This window comes from Chrysemys picta, chromosome 4 (genome assembly GCF_011386835.1).
Source record: "Chrysemys picta bellii isolate R12L10 chromosome 4, ASM1138683v2, whole genome shotgun sequence".
Classification (NCBI taxonomy): domain Eukaryota; kingdom Metazoa; phylum Chordata; order Testudines; family Emydidae; genus Chrysemys; species Chrysemys picta.
In genome coordinates this window covers 4,356,838-4,372,774 of record NC_088794.1, presented here as the reverse complement: position 1 = coordinate 4,372,774, position 15,937 = coordinate 4,356,838, and the positions used below count along the sequence as shown (strand labels likewise).

Genomic DNA, 15,937 nt, shown 5'->3' with positions numbered 1-15,937 from the left:
CCGCACCCCCCTTCCACCGTGCTGTGCATGACGTGCCACACTTCCTGCGCTGCTCCCCCCCCAACCTCTTCCCGCCCCCCAACAGCCCACCGGGAAGCAAGGTTCCTACCTTTGCAATCAATTGCCCTCCTCCACCCCACCCCCCAAGTCCTGGGGTGTAGCAACCCCCCCAGCCTGGTGGCAATAAATCCCCCACGGCTGGAAGCCTCCTGGGCTATGAGGGGGGTTTAATATCCCTTTAAGCGGCTCCTTGACTTTGCATTTCTCCCCCCGCACGCCCCCCCTCCTCTACTGTTGTCCTCTCCTCCCTCAGGGTCCTAGGGGCTGACTCATTCCGCTCCAGCAGGGAGTGGGGAACAGCAGCTCCAGCAGCCAAAGAGAGCCAGGAGCCAGGTAAGGCCGAGATTAACCCCTTGCAAGCCCTCCTAACCCGTGCATTCACGCCAGCTCCGGGGGGGGCAATCGCCTTTGCAAACTGCCCCCCCTCCTAGGGGAGCGCCTCTTCCCCCCCGGTCCTAGACCCAGCCATTTTGCAAGCAGCCTTGCTCCTTGCCAGCCTGGTGCAAACCAGCTCCGGTGGCCGGCAGCTTGCAGGGCCCAGCCGCGGCAGGCTGCCTGGGTCACCAGGCGGCTTGTCCGCCTCGGGTGCACGCTGGTGCAGCCTCTCTGCAAAACCCTTCCCCAGCAGGCGGGGTGGCGTCTCCTCCCGTGGTCCTAGAGAGAGCCATTTTGCAAGCGACAAGAGCCAGCGCCCTGCCGCGAGCCCTCTCTGCCTTTGCACGACGCAGGAGGCGACTTTCTTTTGCAAAATCTCGATACTCCAGTGCGGAGAAAGAGACAGTAAACACCCCCCTCTCCCCCTCTTTTTTTGGTGCATATTCTTTTCCAGCATCTCTCTCCTTTGCATTGCCTCTTTGGGGCGGCGTCTCCTCCCTTGGTCCTAAAACCAGCCATTTTGCAAGCGCGGAGCCATGCAATGATTGCTTGGGAAGGGGGCCTGCCTTTTGCAAAAGGCCTCGCCTTGCAAATCTCCCCCCCTCCCCCCGAGCCACGTTGCTTGGCTTGTGAGGCAACATACGCGACTCAAGCCCCGCTCGGTATTTTTCTCCAAGCCCCAATGCACAAAGAGAGGCAAGTCCCCCTTGGCAGTCCCGTCCTACCTACTAGCCAGCCCCCCGTGGGTTGCATTTCCCACCTTCCCCGGTCCTAGCTACAGCCATTTTGGTTTGCGGTTTGAGCCGTGCAAACCCACGCAGAAATGCGGCCCATCTCTGCCTCCTTGCGCTGTTCCTTCCCTGTCTGCAGGATGACACCCCCCTCTGCACCGGTCTCGCCTCCCCCGGTCCTAAAGACAGTCACTTTGCAATTGCTTTCTGCCTCCCGGCCGGTCCAATACTAAACAAGAAATAATGCACAAAATTCCTCGGAGGGAGAGGGGAGGCTACTCTCCAGAATGGCAGATACCTGCAAACTGCTGCGCTCTGGGGCTGCCCTAGGTCTCTGGCCCCCTAACCCTTCCCGTTCCTGGTCCTAAAGAGACCCGGTTAACTTTGCTCATTGGTGCAACTAAACAATCCATGCCCCGGACCCCATGTCTGCTGCATGTCTGCGTGCTCACGGCACCAAAGAATCTGTGCACCTCACTCCCTGTTTTTCCTCCTGCTCAGGGCAACTAAACAGGGGCTCTGGTGTCTGCATTTCCTCTGCATTCTCAAAATGTTGATTTTTCAGCAAGTCTTGGAGCCCAGGGGAAGTGCCAGAAGACTAGAACACTGCTAATGTACTGCCAATTTTTTTTAAAGGGTAACCTGGATGATCCGGGTAATCCTGACATTATCCTGGGTGAGCTAGTGGCTGGATTAATAAAGAATTAAAGGGGTGTAATATAATTAATGCAAATCACCAGGGAGTTACGGAAAATAGATCCTGTCAAACTAACTTGATTTTTTTTTATAAGATTACAAATTTGGTCGATAACGGTAATGGTGTTGCTGTAATAGCCTTAGACTTCTGTAAGGCATTTGACATGGTACCATCCGACGTTGGATTAAAAAAACTAGAATGCTATACAGTTTACGTGGCCCCCATTAAGTGGATTAAAAACTGGCTAACTGATGCGTCTCCAAATGTAACTATAAACGGGGAATCATCGTTGAGCGGTTGTGTTCCCAACGTGGTCTTGCAGGGGTCGGTTCTTGCACTAGACTATTTAACATTTTTATCAACGACCCGGAAGAAGACCTACAATCATCACTGATCAAGTTTGCAGCTAGCACCAACATTAGAGGAGTGGTAAATCATGAAGAGGCCAGGTCACTGATATGGAGTGATCTGGCTTACTTGGTAATCTGGGCTCAGGCAAACAATCTGTGTTTTGATATGGCTCCGTGTAAATGGATCTATCTAGGAACAGAGACTGCAGGCCTTACTTACCGAGTTGGGGGACTCCATCCTGGAAAGCAGTGACTCTGGAAAAAATGTTGCTTTCATGTTCATTGGAACAGGAGTGTGTGATTCTGTAGCCAAGAGAGTTAATGCAATTCTGGGATGCATAGATAGGGGAATCTCGAATAGGAAGAGGGAGGTTATTCTACCTCTATTTGGCATGGTGTGACTGCTGCTGGACTCCTGTGTCCAGCTCGGGGGCCCACAATTCAAGAAGGATGTTGATAAATTGGAGAGGGGGTCAGAAAAGAGCCGTGAGAACGATTAAAGGATTAGCAAACCTGCCTTATTAGGGAGAGACTCAAAGAGCTCGATCTCTTCGTCGTAACAAAGAGAAGGTTCAGGGGTGACTTGATCCCAGTCTACAAGTATCTACGCGGGGAACAAATATTTAAGAACACGCTCTTCAATCTAGCAGAGGGAGGTGTAAGGTGATCCAGTGGCTAGAAGCCGAAGCCAAATTCAGACTGGAAAAAAGTTGGACATTTTTAACGGTGAGGGTAATTAGCCATGGGAACTATTTACCGAGGGTTGTGGGGGATTCTCCGTCACTGCCAGTTTTTAAAGTAAGATGGATGGATGAATTATTCTGGGGGATGTTCTCCGGCCTTTGTTGTTTAGAAGGTCAGACTAGATGATCACAATAGTTCCTTCTGGCTTTGGAATCTAGATATCAGCGCTGGTATCAGAGGAAAGGCTGGGTCCATTGAGATTAACAGGAAATAGCAGGGCTGGCAAAAAGCCACGAAGCGTAAACAGACCTGAGCTCTGAATTTTAATGCCCCTGAGCCCTTTGGGGAATTGATTTATGCCCAGGACACCTTGGGGCTTTATCTTCAGTACAGAGTGTCTTTAAAACACAGTTTAACTGCAGAGGACATCAGTTAAAGAATCCAAGATGCTGAGAGGAGACGCCTCTGTCTATTACCGTGCCCTGTCAATGTGGGCATCCTCTGCTGGCTGGCTAAATCTGGAAATATTGTAGGTCCTACAAAAATAATGAGACCTTTTGTGGCCTCGTTACAGTGCTTGACCACAAAAGAAAAGGCAAATAGATGACCTTGAAAAACAGATCTATGATGTTTCTTGGATTTTAAGGACATTGCTGCTTGGAGTGGCAAAACAAATGTCTGCCTCTCCATGTGAACACATGCCCTTGTTCAGCACCCACAAGTGCCTCATAATAGACTCGCAGCCACGGAGTGTATAAATACCTGGTCAGCCCTCTGTGTAACCATGTCCCCTTTGTCTGCAGCGTTTGAGTGTTCCCAGTTGACTTGTTGGTGTCAGTAGTGGGATGATAAACTGTTGACCTAGTCTACATGCAGGGGCTCATGGGATTATAAGTGTATCAATCTACATTCCGTGCAGGCCAATGGTGGAATTATACTTTCCTGGTTTAGTGTCTACCTCTTTTAGTTATTTATTTGGCTCCCATTGCCATAATATCTCAGCACCTCACAGTCTTTTAGATATTAGTGCTCACAACCCCGCTGGGACATAGGAACTGCTATTAACCTCATTTTACAAATGGGAAAACTGAGACCCAGAGAGTACAAGTGATGTAGCCAAGGTCACACAAGGAATCTGTGGCAGAGCAGGGTCATGAATCCAGATCTCCTGAGCCTTCAGTTAGTGCCCTAATGGCTGGTCCGTCCTTCCCCTCCTGTATGGCTCCGTTGGTGGCAAGAGTGGGATTATACCTTTCCAGTTTAGTCTACAGACAGCCCAATAGCTGCACTCATAGCAGGAGCAGCATTATACAGTGCTGGTTCAGTCTATAGGCAGCCCAATGGACACATTGAAGTGGGATTTTTCCCTAATGCACATCCCAGCCATCGTACCATATCCTGAGGGGGGCTGATCTCGCTACGGACCCCTCTTTGTAACCTGCCCTGCCTTCTCTTTCAGAGAGCCGCCCCTGTCCCTCCCCCGCAAAGATGGAGGAGCCCGAGGTGAGCATTGTGGTGAAGCTGGAGGGTGACTCGGAGGAAGAGGAGGAGAAAGAAGAGGCTGGCAGCTATGCCAAGTGCGGCCGGCGCTACAAGTGCCTGGCGTGCGGCAAGACCTTCCCCAGCGTGCCCCGGGTGCTCCGCCACGCCAAGTGCCACGCTGGGGGGGGCAGCGCCGCGGCCAAGCACGCCTGCCCCAGCTGCGCCAAGGAGTTCCCCGACCGCTCGCAGCTGCACAAGCACCAGCTGAGCCACTCGGCCGAGCGCCCCTTCCAGTGCCTGCAGTGCTCCAAGGCCTACAAGACGGCGCCGGAGCTGCGCAGCCACGGGCGCAGCCACACGGGCGAGAAGCCCTTCATCTGCCAGGAGTGCGGCAAGGCCTTCATGCAGCCGGTGTGCCTGCGCGTCCACATGGCCCGGCACACCGGCGACCTGCCCTTCCGCTGCTCCCACTGCGCCAAGGGCTACGGCACGCTCTCCAAACTGAAGATCCACCAGCGGGCCCACACGGGCGAGAAGCCCTACATCTGCGGCGAGTGCGGCAAAGCCTTCGCCGACCCCTCAGTCTTCCGCAAGCACCGGCGCATCCACGCCGGCCTGCGCCCCTACCAGTGCAGCGCCTGCCAGAAGACCTACGCCGAGCTGAAGGACCTGAAGAACCACGAGCGTAGCCACACCGGGGAGAAGCCCTTCCTCTGCTCCGACTGCGGCAAAGCCTTCTCCCGCTCCTCCTCGCTCACCTGCCACCAGCGCATCCACGCGGAGCAGAAACCCTACTGCTGCAGCCAGTGCGGCAAAGGCTTCACCCAGCTCTCGTCCTACCAGAGCCACCAGCGCACCCACTCCGGGGAGAAGCCGTTCCTCTGCCCTCAGTGCGGCCGCATGTTCTCGGATCCCTCCAGCTTCCGGCGCCACCAGCGGGCCCACCAGGGCGTCAAGCCGTACCAGTGCGACAAGTGCAGCAAGGCTTTCCGCCAGCCAGCCGACCTGGCCATGCACCAGCGGATCCACACCGGCGAGCGCCCCTACAAGTGCCTGCAGTGCGACAAGACCTTCGTGGCCTCCTGGGATCTCAAGCGGCACCAGCTGGTGCACTCGGGCGAGCGGCCGTTCCAGTGCGGGGAGTGCGGGAAGAGCTTCGCCGAGCGGGCCAGCCTCACCAAGCACTACCGGGTGCACTCGGGCGAGCGGCCCTTCAAGTGCGGCCGCTGCGGCAAGACCTTCGTGGTCTCTTCCAGCCTCCGCAAGCACGAGCGGACCCACGGCGAGCGGCGGGGCGGGGAGGAGGAGGAGGAGGAGGAAGAAGCAGGAGCCGCGGCCCGGCATGTCTGCCGGCTCTGCGGGGCCGCCTTCGGCGAGGCTGCGGCGCTGCGGCGCCACCAGCGGGGGGAGCACCCGGAGGCGGCCCCCGGGGCACCCACCTGCGCCGAGTGCGGGGAGGCCTTCTCCTCGCCCTACGACCTGCGGAAGCACGAGCGGCTCCACCCCGGCCTGCGCCCCTTCCCCTGCCCCGAGTGCGGCAAGGGCTTCTCCGACCGCGCCGGCCTGCGCAAGCATGAGCGTATCCACTCCGGGGTGCGGCCCCACGCCTGCTCCCTCTGCGGCAAGGCCTTCCTCGGCGCCGCCGACCTCCGCAAGCACCTGCGCACCCATGGCCCCGCCCCCGGCCCACCCCTCAACGAGGCCGCCCGCCCCCCCAACGGGCCCGGCGGCTGCCTGCCAGAAGGACTGAGCCAGTCCTCCTGAGCCCCTCCCCCCTTGGGGGGGCGTGGCTCTGTGTGCCGCTGGGCCCCTCCCCCCTCTGGGAGGCGTGGCTCTGTCCACCACTGCGGGCCCCTCTGGGGCGCGTGGCTCTTTGGTAACCCCCCTGCAGGTGGGCATAGCCCTCTGATCCCCCTTGGGCTCCTTGCCCTCCTCAGCCAGCATGGGGGTGTGGTCTGTGCTCCCAGGTATCCCCCCTCTGGAAGATTATCGCTATATGCACCCCCCTCCCAGGACTCCGCCCCCTCCTAAGTCGCTAGAGGATATGGCTCTGAGCCCCTAAGCCCCTCTCTCTGGAACATAGCTGTCTGCTCCCCTAGAGCCCCTCCTTCTTCTGGGTCCATGAGGGCGTGGCTTTGTGCTGACAGGCTCCTCCCCTTCATTCTAAGGGCGTGGCTATCTGACACTTCCTCCAGGCGGTGTGACTGTCTCATCCCCCGGGCGTCACCCTCTCCTGAGCCCCCATGGAGGGTTGCTTATTGTTCCCCAAGGGAGGTGGGCCGCCTCCTTCTTTTGTCCCTCTGCTCCCTTTAGGGAGGGGTAGAAGGCTGGGGAGATTATGAAAGGAGAACAGCACGTGGTTAAATGCCCCTCCCTCTCCAGGGGGTGTGGCTGTACTGGCCCCTCCCCCAGGGGGCGTGGCTCTCTGTTCCCAGGCCCCGCCCCATCAGGCATGGCTGACTGGTGATACACTGTCCGCATGGGTATAAATGTGGGGGAGAGGGGGTGCACTGCCCTCTGCTGGAGAGAATTGGAGCAATCCGTGAGAGCAATGGGTTGATTCGCTGCTGGGCGTGGCGTGCGGGCGCAGGGGAGCTGGAAGGGTTTGTCGGGCCGAGAGGGTTGAACTGCGGTTCAGGGAAGCTCGTGGTAACCGCTGGCAAAAGCGTCTTTGTAAATCGGCCTCCTGCCGATGCTGTGAAAAGACAATGAAATAAACCCCTCTTTTTGTAGCCTGGGGACTTGCTGTGATTCCTCCCCTCCCAGGGCCAGGGATAGAACCCAGGAGTCTGGGCCCCAAGCCCCCCTGCTTTAACCCACTAGACCCCACTCCCCTCTCAAATCAGGGGCCAGAATCCAGCAGTCCTGTGCTGGGGGCTGGACCTGGGGTGGGCAGGAGACAGAAAAGCGGATGGGAGGGCACCTGGTAGAATATATGGGGATGCAGGAAGTGGGGGTGACCTGGAAAAATAATGGGGATGCAGGGGGGTAGGGTCCAGCGGGGGGTGAAGGAGTGAGCAGAGTCCCCTGATGGGGGGGGGGGGGGAGCATGGGGGGCTGTGGGACTCTGAGGTTGGAGTCCCAGGGCATGAAAGGGTGGATAGGACAAAACAGGGGAGAACAGAAAGAGAGAAGGACACGTCAAACCTGCTCTACAGCAGCCCAGGGTCATCCCCCCTCTCCCCGCCCATGCCCAATTTCCCCACCTCCCTCCAGCCTGCCCCACAGGGCCAGGGCATTGGGCTTACTCCGGATTTACCCAGGGATCAGAACCCGGGCCTGATTCCATTGGCATCGGTGGGGTTACCCTGTATTTACAGTGGGGTCCTGGAGGCGTTAGGTGCTGGCCCCAGTGCGGCACTAGGGGGCGCTGTGCTGCAGGGTGGGGGGCTCAGCAGGGGGTGCTCTCCCCGGGCAGGCAGTGCTGGCCCCAATGCCCCAGTGCGGCGCTAGGGGGCGCTGTGCTGCAGGGTGGGGGGCTCAGCAGGGGGCGCTCTCCCCGGGCAGGCAGTGCTGACCCCAATGCCCCAGTGCGGCGCTAGGGGGCGCTGTGCTGCAGGCTCAGGGCTCAGCAGAGGCGCTCTCCCCGGGCAGGCAGTGCTGACCCCAATGCCCCAGTGCGGCGCTAGGGGGCGCTGTGCTGCAGGCTCAGGGCTCAGCAGAGGCGCTCTCCCCGGGCAGGCAGTGCTGGGTTTGTCTCACTGGTTTACTTTGCAGCCTCTCTAGCTCCTCAGACCCTGGGTCGAGACCCATGGGAGACGTGTTTGATCCACCGCAGGGGTGGAACAATTGCTGGCCACAGCTTCCTGCCCAATGGCTGTGGCTGGGGGTGTAAACGGGCATGAGCTCAGCGCTGGGGGGAGCGTGATGACGGCTGAGACTGAGAACACAGGAGACCTCGTGCGGTGTCTTGGTCACCTTCAAAGCACATCTCTCCCAGCAGAGACACAGACCAACCCTGGCTGCTGGCAGGCCCCAGAGCCGAAATATTCCTCAACTCAGTTCCTGAGGCAGGTGAGTGATGGGTAGGTCTGCTCAACCCCAGCTGAGATCAGGGCCCCCATCGCGCCGGGCGCTGCACAGACCCCGACCGAGACCAGGGCCCCCATTGCACCAGGCGCTGCAGAGACCCCGACCGAGATCAGAGCCCCCCTCACACCAGGTGTAGAACAAACCCTGGCCGGGATTGAGGACCCCATCACTCTGGGTGCTGCACAGACCCATCCCAACTGAGATCAGGGCCCCCTAATGCTGGGCACTGCACAGATCCCCCCCATTGAGACTGGGGGCCCTGTCACACTGGGTGCTGCACAGACCTGACCCAAGAACGTGATCCCCAGTCCCTCCTGCTCTAACCCACTCGATCCCACTCCCCTCCCAGTGCGACAATAGAACTCAGCCGTCCTGACTCCCTGCCCCCCATCCTCTAACCCACTTCACCCCACTCCCCTGCCAGAGCGACAATAGAACCCAGGAGTCCTGTCTCCCCCTCCACCCCCCCCCCCACATCCTCTAACCCCCTTCACCCCACTCCCCTCCCAGTGCGACAATAGAACTCAGCTGTCCTGACTCCCCCTCCACCCCCCCCCACATCCTCTAACCCCGTTCACCCCACTCCCCTGCCAGAGTGACAATAGAACCCAGGAGTCCTGTCTCCCCCTCCACCCCCCCCCCCACATCCGCTAACCCCGTTCACCCCACTCCCCTGCCAGAGTGACAATAGAACCCAGGAGTCCTGTCTCCCCCTCCACCCCCCCCCCCACATCCTCTAACCCCGTTCACCCCACTCCCCTGCCAGAGTGACAATAGAACCCAGGAGTCCTGACTCTCGCTCCAGTGTTCCAGCCACTAGACCACGCTGCCACTCAGCTTTTGATAATTCATTGACGTAGTTGATACCTTTCATATCAGGGGCATCTTGCCATCTCAGGCTGTTTGAGTTCCTATTGGCAACAAAGCAATGGGGCAGCAGGTGGGGATTGAGGAGCACTGCCAGAGGGAGCGGGAGGCAGGGAACCCCAAGGCTCGGATTGCAGGGGGTTGGGAGCTGGGTATTCAAGTGCATTTTTCCTGCCTGGTTCTGCTGGGGTGAGTTCAAACATTTACTGTCCCCTCCCAGTCTGAGCCGCCTACCACGACAGGATGCAGAGCTGTCACCCTTTGCTCTCCCACAGCCAGCATTGCTGTACAGCTCCAACCCAAGTGGAACACAATTGAAATCTACATTTAACACAGCATCCCTTGTGGTTAGTACGGGGTGGGACACAGAGAGAAGGGGGAGGTGGTCAAAGCATCTGGGGCGGAAGGAAGGGGACAGGCTACCAGAGTAGATGGGCCCATGGGTCTGTTCTCGGGTGGCAGGGATGGGGCAGGATATTGGTGGAGATGGGCCTATGGGCCTTATCCAGGGGAAGGGAGGGAGCAGGATACCAGGTGAGATGGGCCCATGGGTCTGTTCTCGGGTGGCAGAGATGGGGCAGGATACCGGGCTTGATGGGCCTATGGGCCTTATCCAGGGCAAAAGGGAGGGGGCAGGAACCAGGTGAGATGGGCCCAGGGTCTGTTCCGGGGCAGGGTAGGGTTTCCTGCCGTCTTTCCCAACAGCCGCAGCGTAAAGGTGGCAGCGCCAGACACTGGGGCTGATGCTGACCATGAGAAACCCAAGAAAATGACTCTCCGTCAGTGGTTAAACATAACCAAATCCACCACTCGGCATGGCCACAAGGGGGCCCCAGCAGTTGCTATAGCAAAGCCGGCCACGCCAAGCGTGGCCCATGCTTCTACTCTCGCTGGCTATAAAAGCCCCCACTCGCAAGCCCCGGGTTGTGTGTGGCTTCGCACTGCCTACTAGTGGCCAGACCCAGCCACTGCATCAGCCCACTAATTACAAGCCACGGATTCTGTTCACAGTGCCCCCTAGTAGCCACCCCCCGCCACTACCTCGGCTCACTAATTCTAAGCCACCTGTCCACATTGCACCGCCCTCTAATGGCCACATTTAGGAATTGCAATGACCCATTATTATATTGCACACTGTAGCGTGGGCATGTGAAACTATAACTCCTTTTCATAATTAGTGCTGGTATTACAACATCTGGGAAATAGGGACTGGAGGGAATTGATGAATATTAGGTAATCTGTAGTCAAACATGCATATGAGGCACTAGGTCATTTGTGTAATGCCACCAGAGTTCATAGAGCCCAGACTTTTTGTAGGTGTGCTATAGAACATGGCTGATGTCATGGATGGTAAGTGGATGTCTCTGTTGCTACAACAGAGTTAACCAATGGAACTGCCTGCCACTGGATTGTCACTAATTCTGGATCTCTCTGTGTCTCTCCCTCTAGGAGAGTTCAGAGGCCGACGGCCCCTCCTGGGTGGGGGAACAGATCACATCAGCCATGCCCAGATGCGGTGCCTTCATCCCCCTCCTCCTCTTCATCCTCCCCGGGGCCTCCTCCCATTGTTACACAGGCACGGAAAATGAATGCAAGAAGCACATGGCCTTAGTGCCCGGGCACAGCTTGGTAGGAAGGGGCATTGATGTGACCACGATGGGCAGGAAGGGGGCCGATCTGGTCAACAGCAGCCTCTGGCAGCACGAGGACGGCACCTGCACCCTGTGTGAGAACCAACTGCAGGGAGGGCAGTGGCAGAGGCTGCCACTGGCCGTGGTGGACTGGCGGGTCCACGTCTCGTGCCGCCGGAAGCTGAGCAGCTCGGTGCAGCAGTCGGCGATGGGCATGATGGAGTCGGCAGCGTCCGCAGTGCAGAACGACTGGAAGGTGGGGCTGGACGTGCCTGTGAAGCCCAAGGTTAATGTCCAGGTGGCGCTGGCCGGATCACATTCCAAACTGGCCAGTTTCGTGGTAGACCACACGCGGATGGACAAATACAGCTTCATGAGCCACGAGGTCTCCTGTGGCTATTACAGGTGAGAGCCAGCCTGGGTCAGTAGGATCACAGCAACACCACAAAATGACACAGGGCCTTTCCCTCTAGTGGGCCCTGGTTCCCATCCGGCCCCAGGACAGGAGACTAGATGGTTTAGGGAAGTGGGGATTGGGACATGGGGCCTTTCCCCTCTAGGGGACACCAGCTGACATCGGGGCTGGCCAGCTATGGGGGATGTTCTTGTCCTGTGTGTCAGGACAGCCCAGCGACCTGCCGTGGCCAGAGTTGGGGCAGTCTGTCAGAACTATCAAGCAGCTGGCAGTATCCCCAGAAGGTCGTGAGGTTCAGCAGACAGGGTGGCTGCTTTGAGTAGGAGCCACCTGCTTAGATCCTTACTTGTAGGTTGTCTGGGGCCTTAGGACACAGAGCTAATGACCTCAGCTGACTCACCGAGCTGAACACACTCCTCACCTTGTGTCCCTGACCAGGTTCCGGGTCAGCGAAAAGCCCCCACTCACCAGCCATTTCACTCTGGCGCTGGAGAACCTCCCGGGCCAATACGACAGCAAATCGAAGGTGGAGTACCAGCAGCTAATCAGCAACTACGGCACCCACTACATGTCCCAGCTGAAGCTGGGGGGCCGGGCGCGGGACGTGACGGCCGTGCGGGTCTGCGAAGCAGCATTGAGCAGCTTGACCGACGACGAGATCAAGGACTGCTTGAGCATGGAGGCGGCCGTGAGTATCGGAATGGGCTCGGTCAAAGGTGGGAACAGCAAGTGCGAGGAGGAGAAGAAGAAGGGGAAGGTCCAGGGGAGCTTCCATGAGACGTATCGGGAGCGCCACGTGGAGGTGGAGGGAGGAGAGAGCACGACTGACGTGCTCTTCTCCGGCAGTGATGCCAAGGTCTTCTCGGCCTGGATTGAGAGTCTCAAAGGGAACCCTGGCCCGGTGTCCTATTCGCTGCAACCCATCCACAACTTGCTGGAGCAGAACGACCCCAAGCAGAAGGCGCTGAGGCAGGCAGTCAGTGAGTACATCCGTGAGAGGGCCCTGATGAGAAATTGCACCCGAAGCTGCCCTCAGGGGACTCAACGCAGCGCCCATGACCCCTGCTCCTGCGTCTGCCCCGGGGATACCATGACCAACGCCATGTGCTGCTCACGGGAGCGCGGCCTGGGGAAGCTGATGGTCACAGTGAAGAAGGCCACTGGCCTGTGGGGGGATTACTTTACCGCTACGGATGCCTTTGTCAAGGTCTTCTTTGAGAGAAGGGAGATCCGGACCAGCACCATCTGGAACAACAACAATCCCGTCTGGAACGTCCACTTGGACTTTGGTACCGTCCGCATCACCAGCACCAGCAAGATCCACATAGAGGTCTGGGACGAGGACAACAAGTGGGACGATGACCTCCTAGGAGGCTGCGACATCCCGCTGGAGGCTGGGGGGCCCCACCAGAAGGATTGCTACCTGAACCACGGCCGCATCTGGTTCCAGTACAGCCTGCGCTGCGGGCCCCACCTCGGGGGTCGGAGCTGCCTCGACTATGTCTCCCAGCCACCCCAGCTGGGAACAGCCAAGGGGAAAGAGGTGGAGGCCTTCTGGTGAGCCCTTGATTGGAGAGGGTCATGGATGTGCACTGGTCACTAGCGCTCCCTGTCCCCCAGAGCATTTCCTAGTTCCCGCTCTGCTGACACTACTGAGCTTCATGCTGTCACTCCTGCTCGGGAATCGGTGTCTTCTATGCCCCTAAGAGACTGTCTGCTCCTGTGGCCCGATATCCTCGCAGCTCCCTCTGGGAAAACATTTCACCATGAAACGCCCGTTCCGGAACCATCAGACCAGTGTGTCCAATGATTCCAGCCATCCAATGTATCCATCTAACCAACAAACAAAGCATGTACCTACTGCATCCAACCTATCTGCCCCCCACATCCAGCCAACTGCCAACCAACCAACCAACCAACCAATTGTTGCATTTAGTTTATTCAACGTATTCAACCAGTAAACCGCCAACTGGATTTAGTGTATCCAATGTATCCAACCAACCTATGAAAGAACATGTGCAGTGCATCTACCGTATCCATCCATCCCTCCAACCAACCAATGAATATATCTAGTGCATCCAACGTGTGCAACAAACCAACCAATGAATGTATCCAATGTATCCAAACGACCAATGAATTTATCTAGAACATCCAATGTAAAAAACCAGCCAGCCTGCCAGCCAATGAATCTGTTTAGGATGTCCACTGTAACCAGCCAACCAACAAATGTATTTAGCGTATCCAGCCAACCTGCCAACCAGTGTCTCCAATGTATCCATCCAGCCAACCAACCAGTGTATGTACCTAGTGCATCTGGTGTATCCACCCAACTAACGTCTTAGGTACATCCAACCAACGTGTAGCCAGTGCAACCAACCAACCAATGAGTATCAAGTACATCCAGTCAACCCATATGTGCTGGCAGTGCAACTAATCCACCACCCCACGTATCCATCCACCCACTGTAATTACCTGTCTAGTGCACCCAGCTGAAAAGAGATCATGAGGAGAAAAGCTCCACCCCTGTCCTATTGTGGCATCAGGGATTAACCCTCTGCAGAAACCCAAAGATACTCCAGTGATGGGCAAGTTCTAAACACGCAGTGGATGGGATGGGCTCCTGGAGGGAGGATTCATTAGGGGGCTGTTTCCTAGCTGTCATTACTGGTGCTTTCCACAATTATCCAGCAGCTTTGGGGTACATTATCTCATCCTGAACGTGCAGGCCCCACCCACCATCCAGCTGGATGTTCCATGCTCAGATGATCAATAGTGATGATGCTTTGTCACTTGCCACTGGTAGGATTCAGAGTTAACACCCACGAGAACATGCAACAGGGCTATCGGTTCAGGCTGTCAGCCGGCTCAGGGAGATGGCACTGCATTGGGGTCACACTGGAGAGAGAAAATTCCCCCTGATTCTGGGATTAAAGCATCTTCCTGGCTCACCCCTCTCTGCATCTGTGAGAGCCTAGACTTATAGTCCCATGGTGCTGTTAACTGGTAATGAGGGTTGTTAACTCTGAACCCTACTGACTGCAAGTTAAATATATCCAGCCTGTTAAAGTGCCATGCAGCTTTGCATCTCCACCACAAAATGATTTGCTTCTGGGAGGATTCCAGCTCTCTGGATCTTTGCAAATGTATCTCCTTGCTTCAATAAATATTTGTGAAAGCAAATTTATAAGCAGGAAGCCTTGTCATTCTTCTAACCTCAAGGGGCTGGACCTAGATGTAGAATAGAAATACATGCTTGGGAACACTAGGGGGAGCTTTAGGCTGGGCAGGAGCGAGGCATGGCAGGACAAGGGAGCTCAATAACTGGATGGATTTGCTGCAATGGGGAATCTGGTGTAATGTGGCTAATGCCAGGCAAAGGGATGGGCTTCTATCAGGCACAGAGTGGGGTGGGTGGGGAAGAGATACAGGGAGATGCACAGTGTTCTTAGGGGCATTAATATCCACAGCTGATAGTTGCAAGACACTGCTATTCCCAAGCGATCGAGGAGGGGATAAGAGGAATTTTCCCTCTAAGGAGATTTAGCTCCGATCTGGCTCTAGGGCAGGGGAATTGGCTGCTTCAGGAGACTGGGGAATGGGACACACAGCCTTTCCCCTCTAGGGGGCGCTGGTTCTGATCTGGCCCCACGACATGGCTGGCTCCGGAGGCTGGGGAATTAGAATAATATTTCTCCTCTAATGGTGCAGCTCCAATTCCCTGCAGCAGGTGGCAGCCTGGACTCGTGCAACCCCGAACTGGTTGATCGGTTAAATCCATCTTACATGGCAGGTCTGACATTGCGTGGCAGGTGTTGGGGATGGGGGGAGGCTCTGAGCTCCTGACCTGCCCCTGGAAGGTAGGCTGGGATCCTGGTGCAGAGGTACAGAGAGAGCCGGTGGGAGTGCGGTTGTGATGCACAGTGGAGAGAAGAGGATCTTTCCATAGCCTCCTTCTGCCCCACCACACACCCAGTGGCTTCAGAGCAAGCCCCTGCAGAATACAAGGCCCTAGCTGGCAGGGCCCACCTCCATACTGCTGCCACCTGGGCCCTAGATCTTCTCCTTACCCCAGTGCCCGGGACATTGGCACAGCATGAATCTGCTAGATGCTGCAGCACCCTGGGCAATACTATAAGCTGCCCTGGACAGCGGGATGGGCAGAAGTGCAAGCCCCATGGCAGGTGGTGGAGCCGAGATGAAGGTAGGGGGGAGATAAGGACATGGTGACGCCGATGAGACACAGGGGCCAACACAGGCATCTCGTAGTGTTGCTCGCCTCATAGAACCACGGACCAGTTCAGGGGGGGAGGGGTACGTGTGTAAATATTCATCCCAGAGCCCAGATCCAGAAACAGGGAGCCACAAAGGCCAGGTCAGGATGGGGCAGGGAGGCAGGAGATCCCAGTGCAGCATGGTCCCACCTGCAAGCTACCTCTGCTCCGAGGGGCTGAACGCTAAAATCACGGAGCCCAGGTCGGGGAAACTGGGAGCCACGCGGCCCAGAGCAGTATGCAGCCGGGACGTAGCCCATCCCAGAGCAGAACGCTCCTGCTGGGAAGCAGTCGGGTGGAATCATGGAGCAGAGGCCAGGAGAAAAGGGGGCCTGGGAGATG

The 15,937-nt window shown here is 57.1% G+C and overlaps 3 protein-coding genes across 7 annotated transcripts in view; all 3 read left to right on the top strand.

Annotated features, from left to right (window-relative positions):
* Positions 1-259: 259 nt before the first annotated feature.
* ZNF668 (zinc finger protein 668) lies at positions 260-7,111 on the top strand. Its single transcript, XM_005294166.4, has 2 exons — positions 260-393; positions 4,357-7,111. The coding sequence occupies exon 2, from the start codon at positions 4,386-4,388 to the stop codon at positions 6,141-6,143; it is 1,758 nt and encodes a 585-aa protein (XP_005294223.1). The 5' UTR covers positions 260-393; positions 4,357-4,385; the 3' UTR covers positions 6,144-7,111.
* Positions 260-14,511, top strand: LOC101938288 (perforin-1-like). Of its 5 annotated transcripts, none has more exons than XM_065591207.1 (5): positions 327-393; positions 8,323-8,393; positions 9,499-9,625; positions 10,728-11,314; positions 11,763-14,511. In XM_065591207.1, exons 4-5 carry the CDS (start codon positions 10,782-10,784, stop codon positions 12,883-12,885), a joined length of 1,656 nt encoding a protein of 551 aa, XP_065447279.1. In that variant the 5' UTR covers positions 327-393; positions 8,323-8,393; positions 9,499-9,625; positions 10,728-10,781; the 3' UTR covers positions 12,886-14,511. The 5 variants fall into 5 exon arrangements, with proteins under 5 accessions (XP_065447280.1, XP_065447281.1, XP_065447279.1 ...); XM_042844353.2 differs by having other exon boundaries at positions 334-393; positions 8,320-8,393; XM_065591208.1 differs by lacking the exon at positions 9,499-9,625 and having other exon boundaries at positions 260-393; positions 8,320-8,393.
* The window catches only part of LOC101936998 (perforin-1-like), a 23,906-nt gene continuing 16,310 nt past the window's right edge, over positions 8,342-15,937 (top strand). Inside the window, exon 1 of the mRNA XM_065591212.1 lies at positions 8,342-8,393. The gene's annotated coding sequence lies outside the window, so the exon portion shown is untranslated. The remainder of the gene's footprint in view (positions 8,394-15,937) is intronic.

Bases quoted from the DNA above. Each gene is read 5' to 3' on its own strand.
- ZNF668 (XM_005294166.4), top strand. From the start codon at position 4,386: ATGGAGGAGCCCGAGGTGAGCATTGTGGTGAAGCTGGAGGGTGACTCG.
- LOC101938288 (XM_005294167.5), top strand. From the start codon at position 8,193: ATGGCTGTGGCTGGGGGTGTAAACGGGCATGAGCTCAGCGCTGGGGGG. The intron at 8,394-10,727 runs GTGAGTGATGGG...CTCTCCCTCTAG, and splicing joins CAACTCAGTTCCTGAGGCAG to GAGAGTTCAGAGGCCGACGG. The intron at 11,315-11,762 runs GTGAGAGCCAGC...GTCCCTGACCAG, and splicing joins GTCTCCTGTGGCTATTACAG to GTTCCGGGTCAGCGAAAAGC.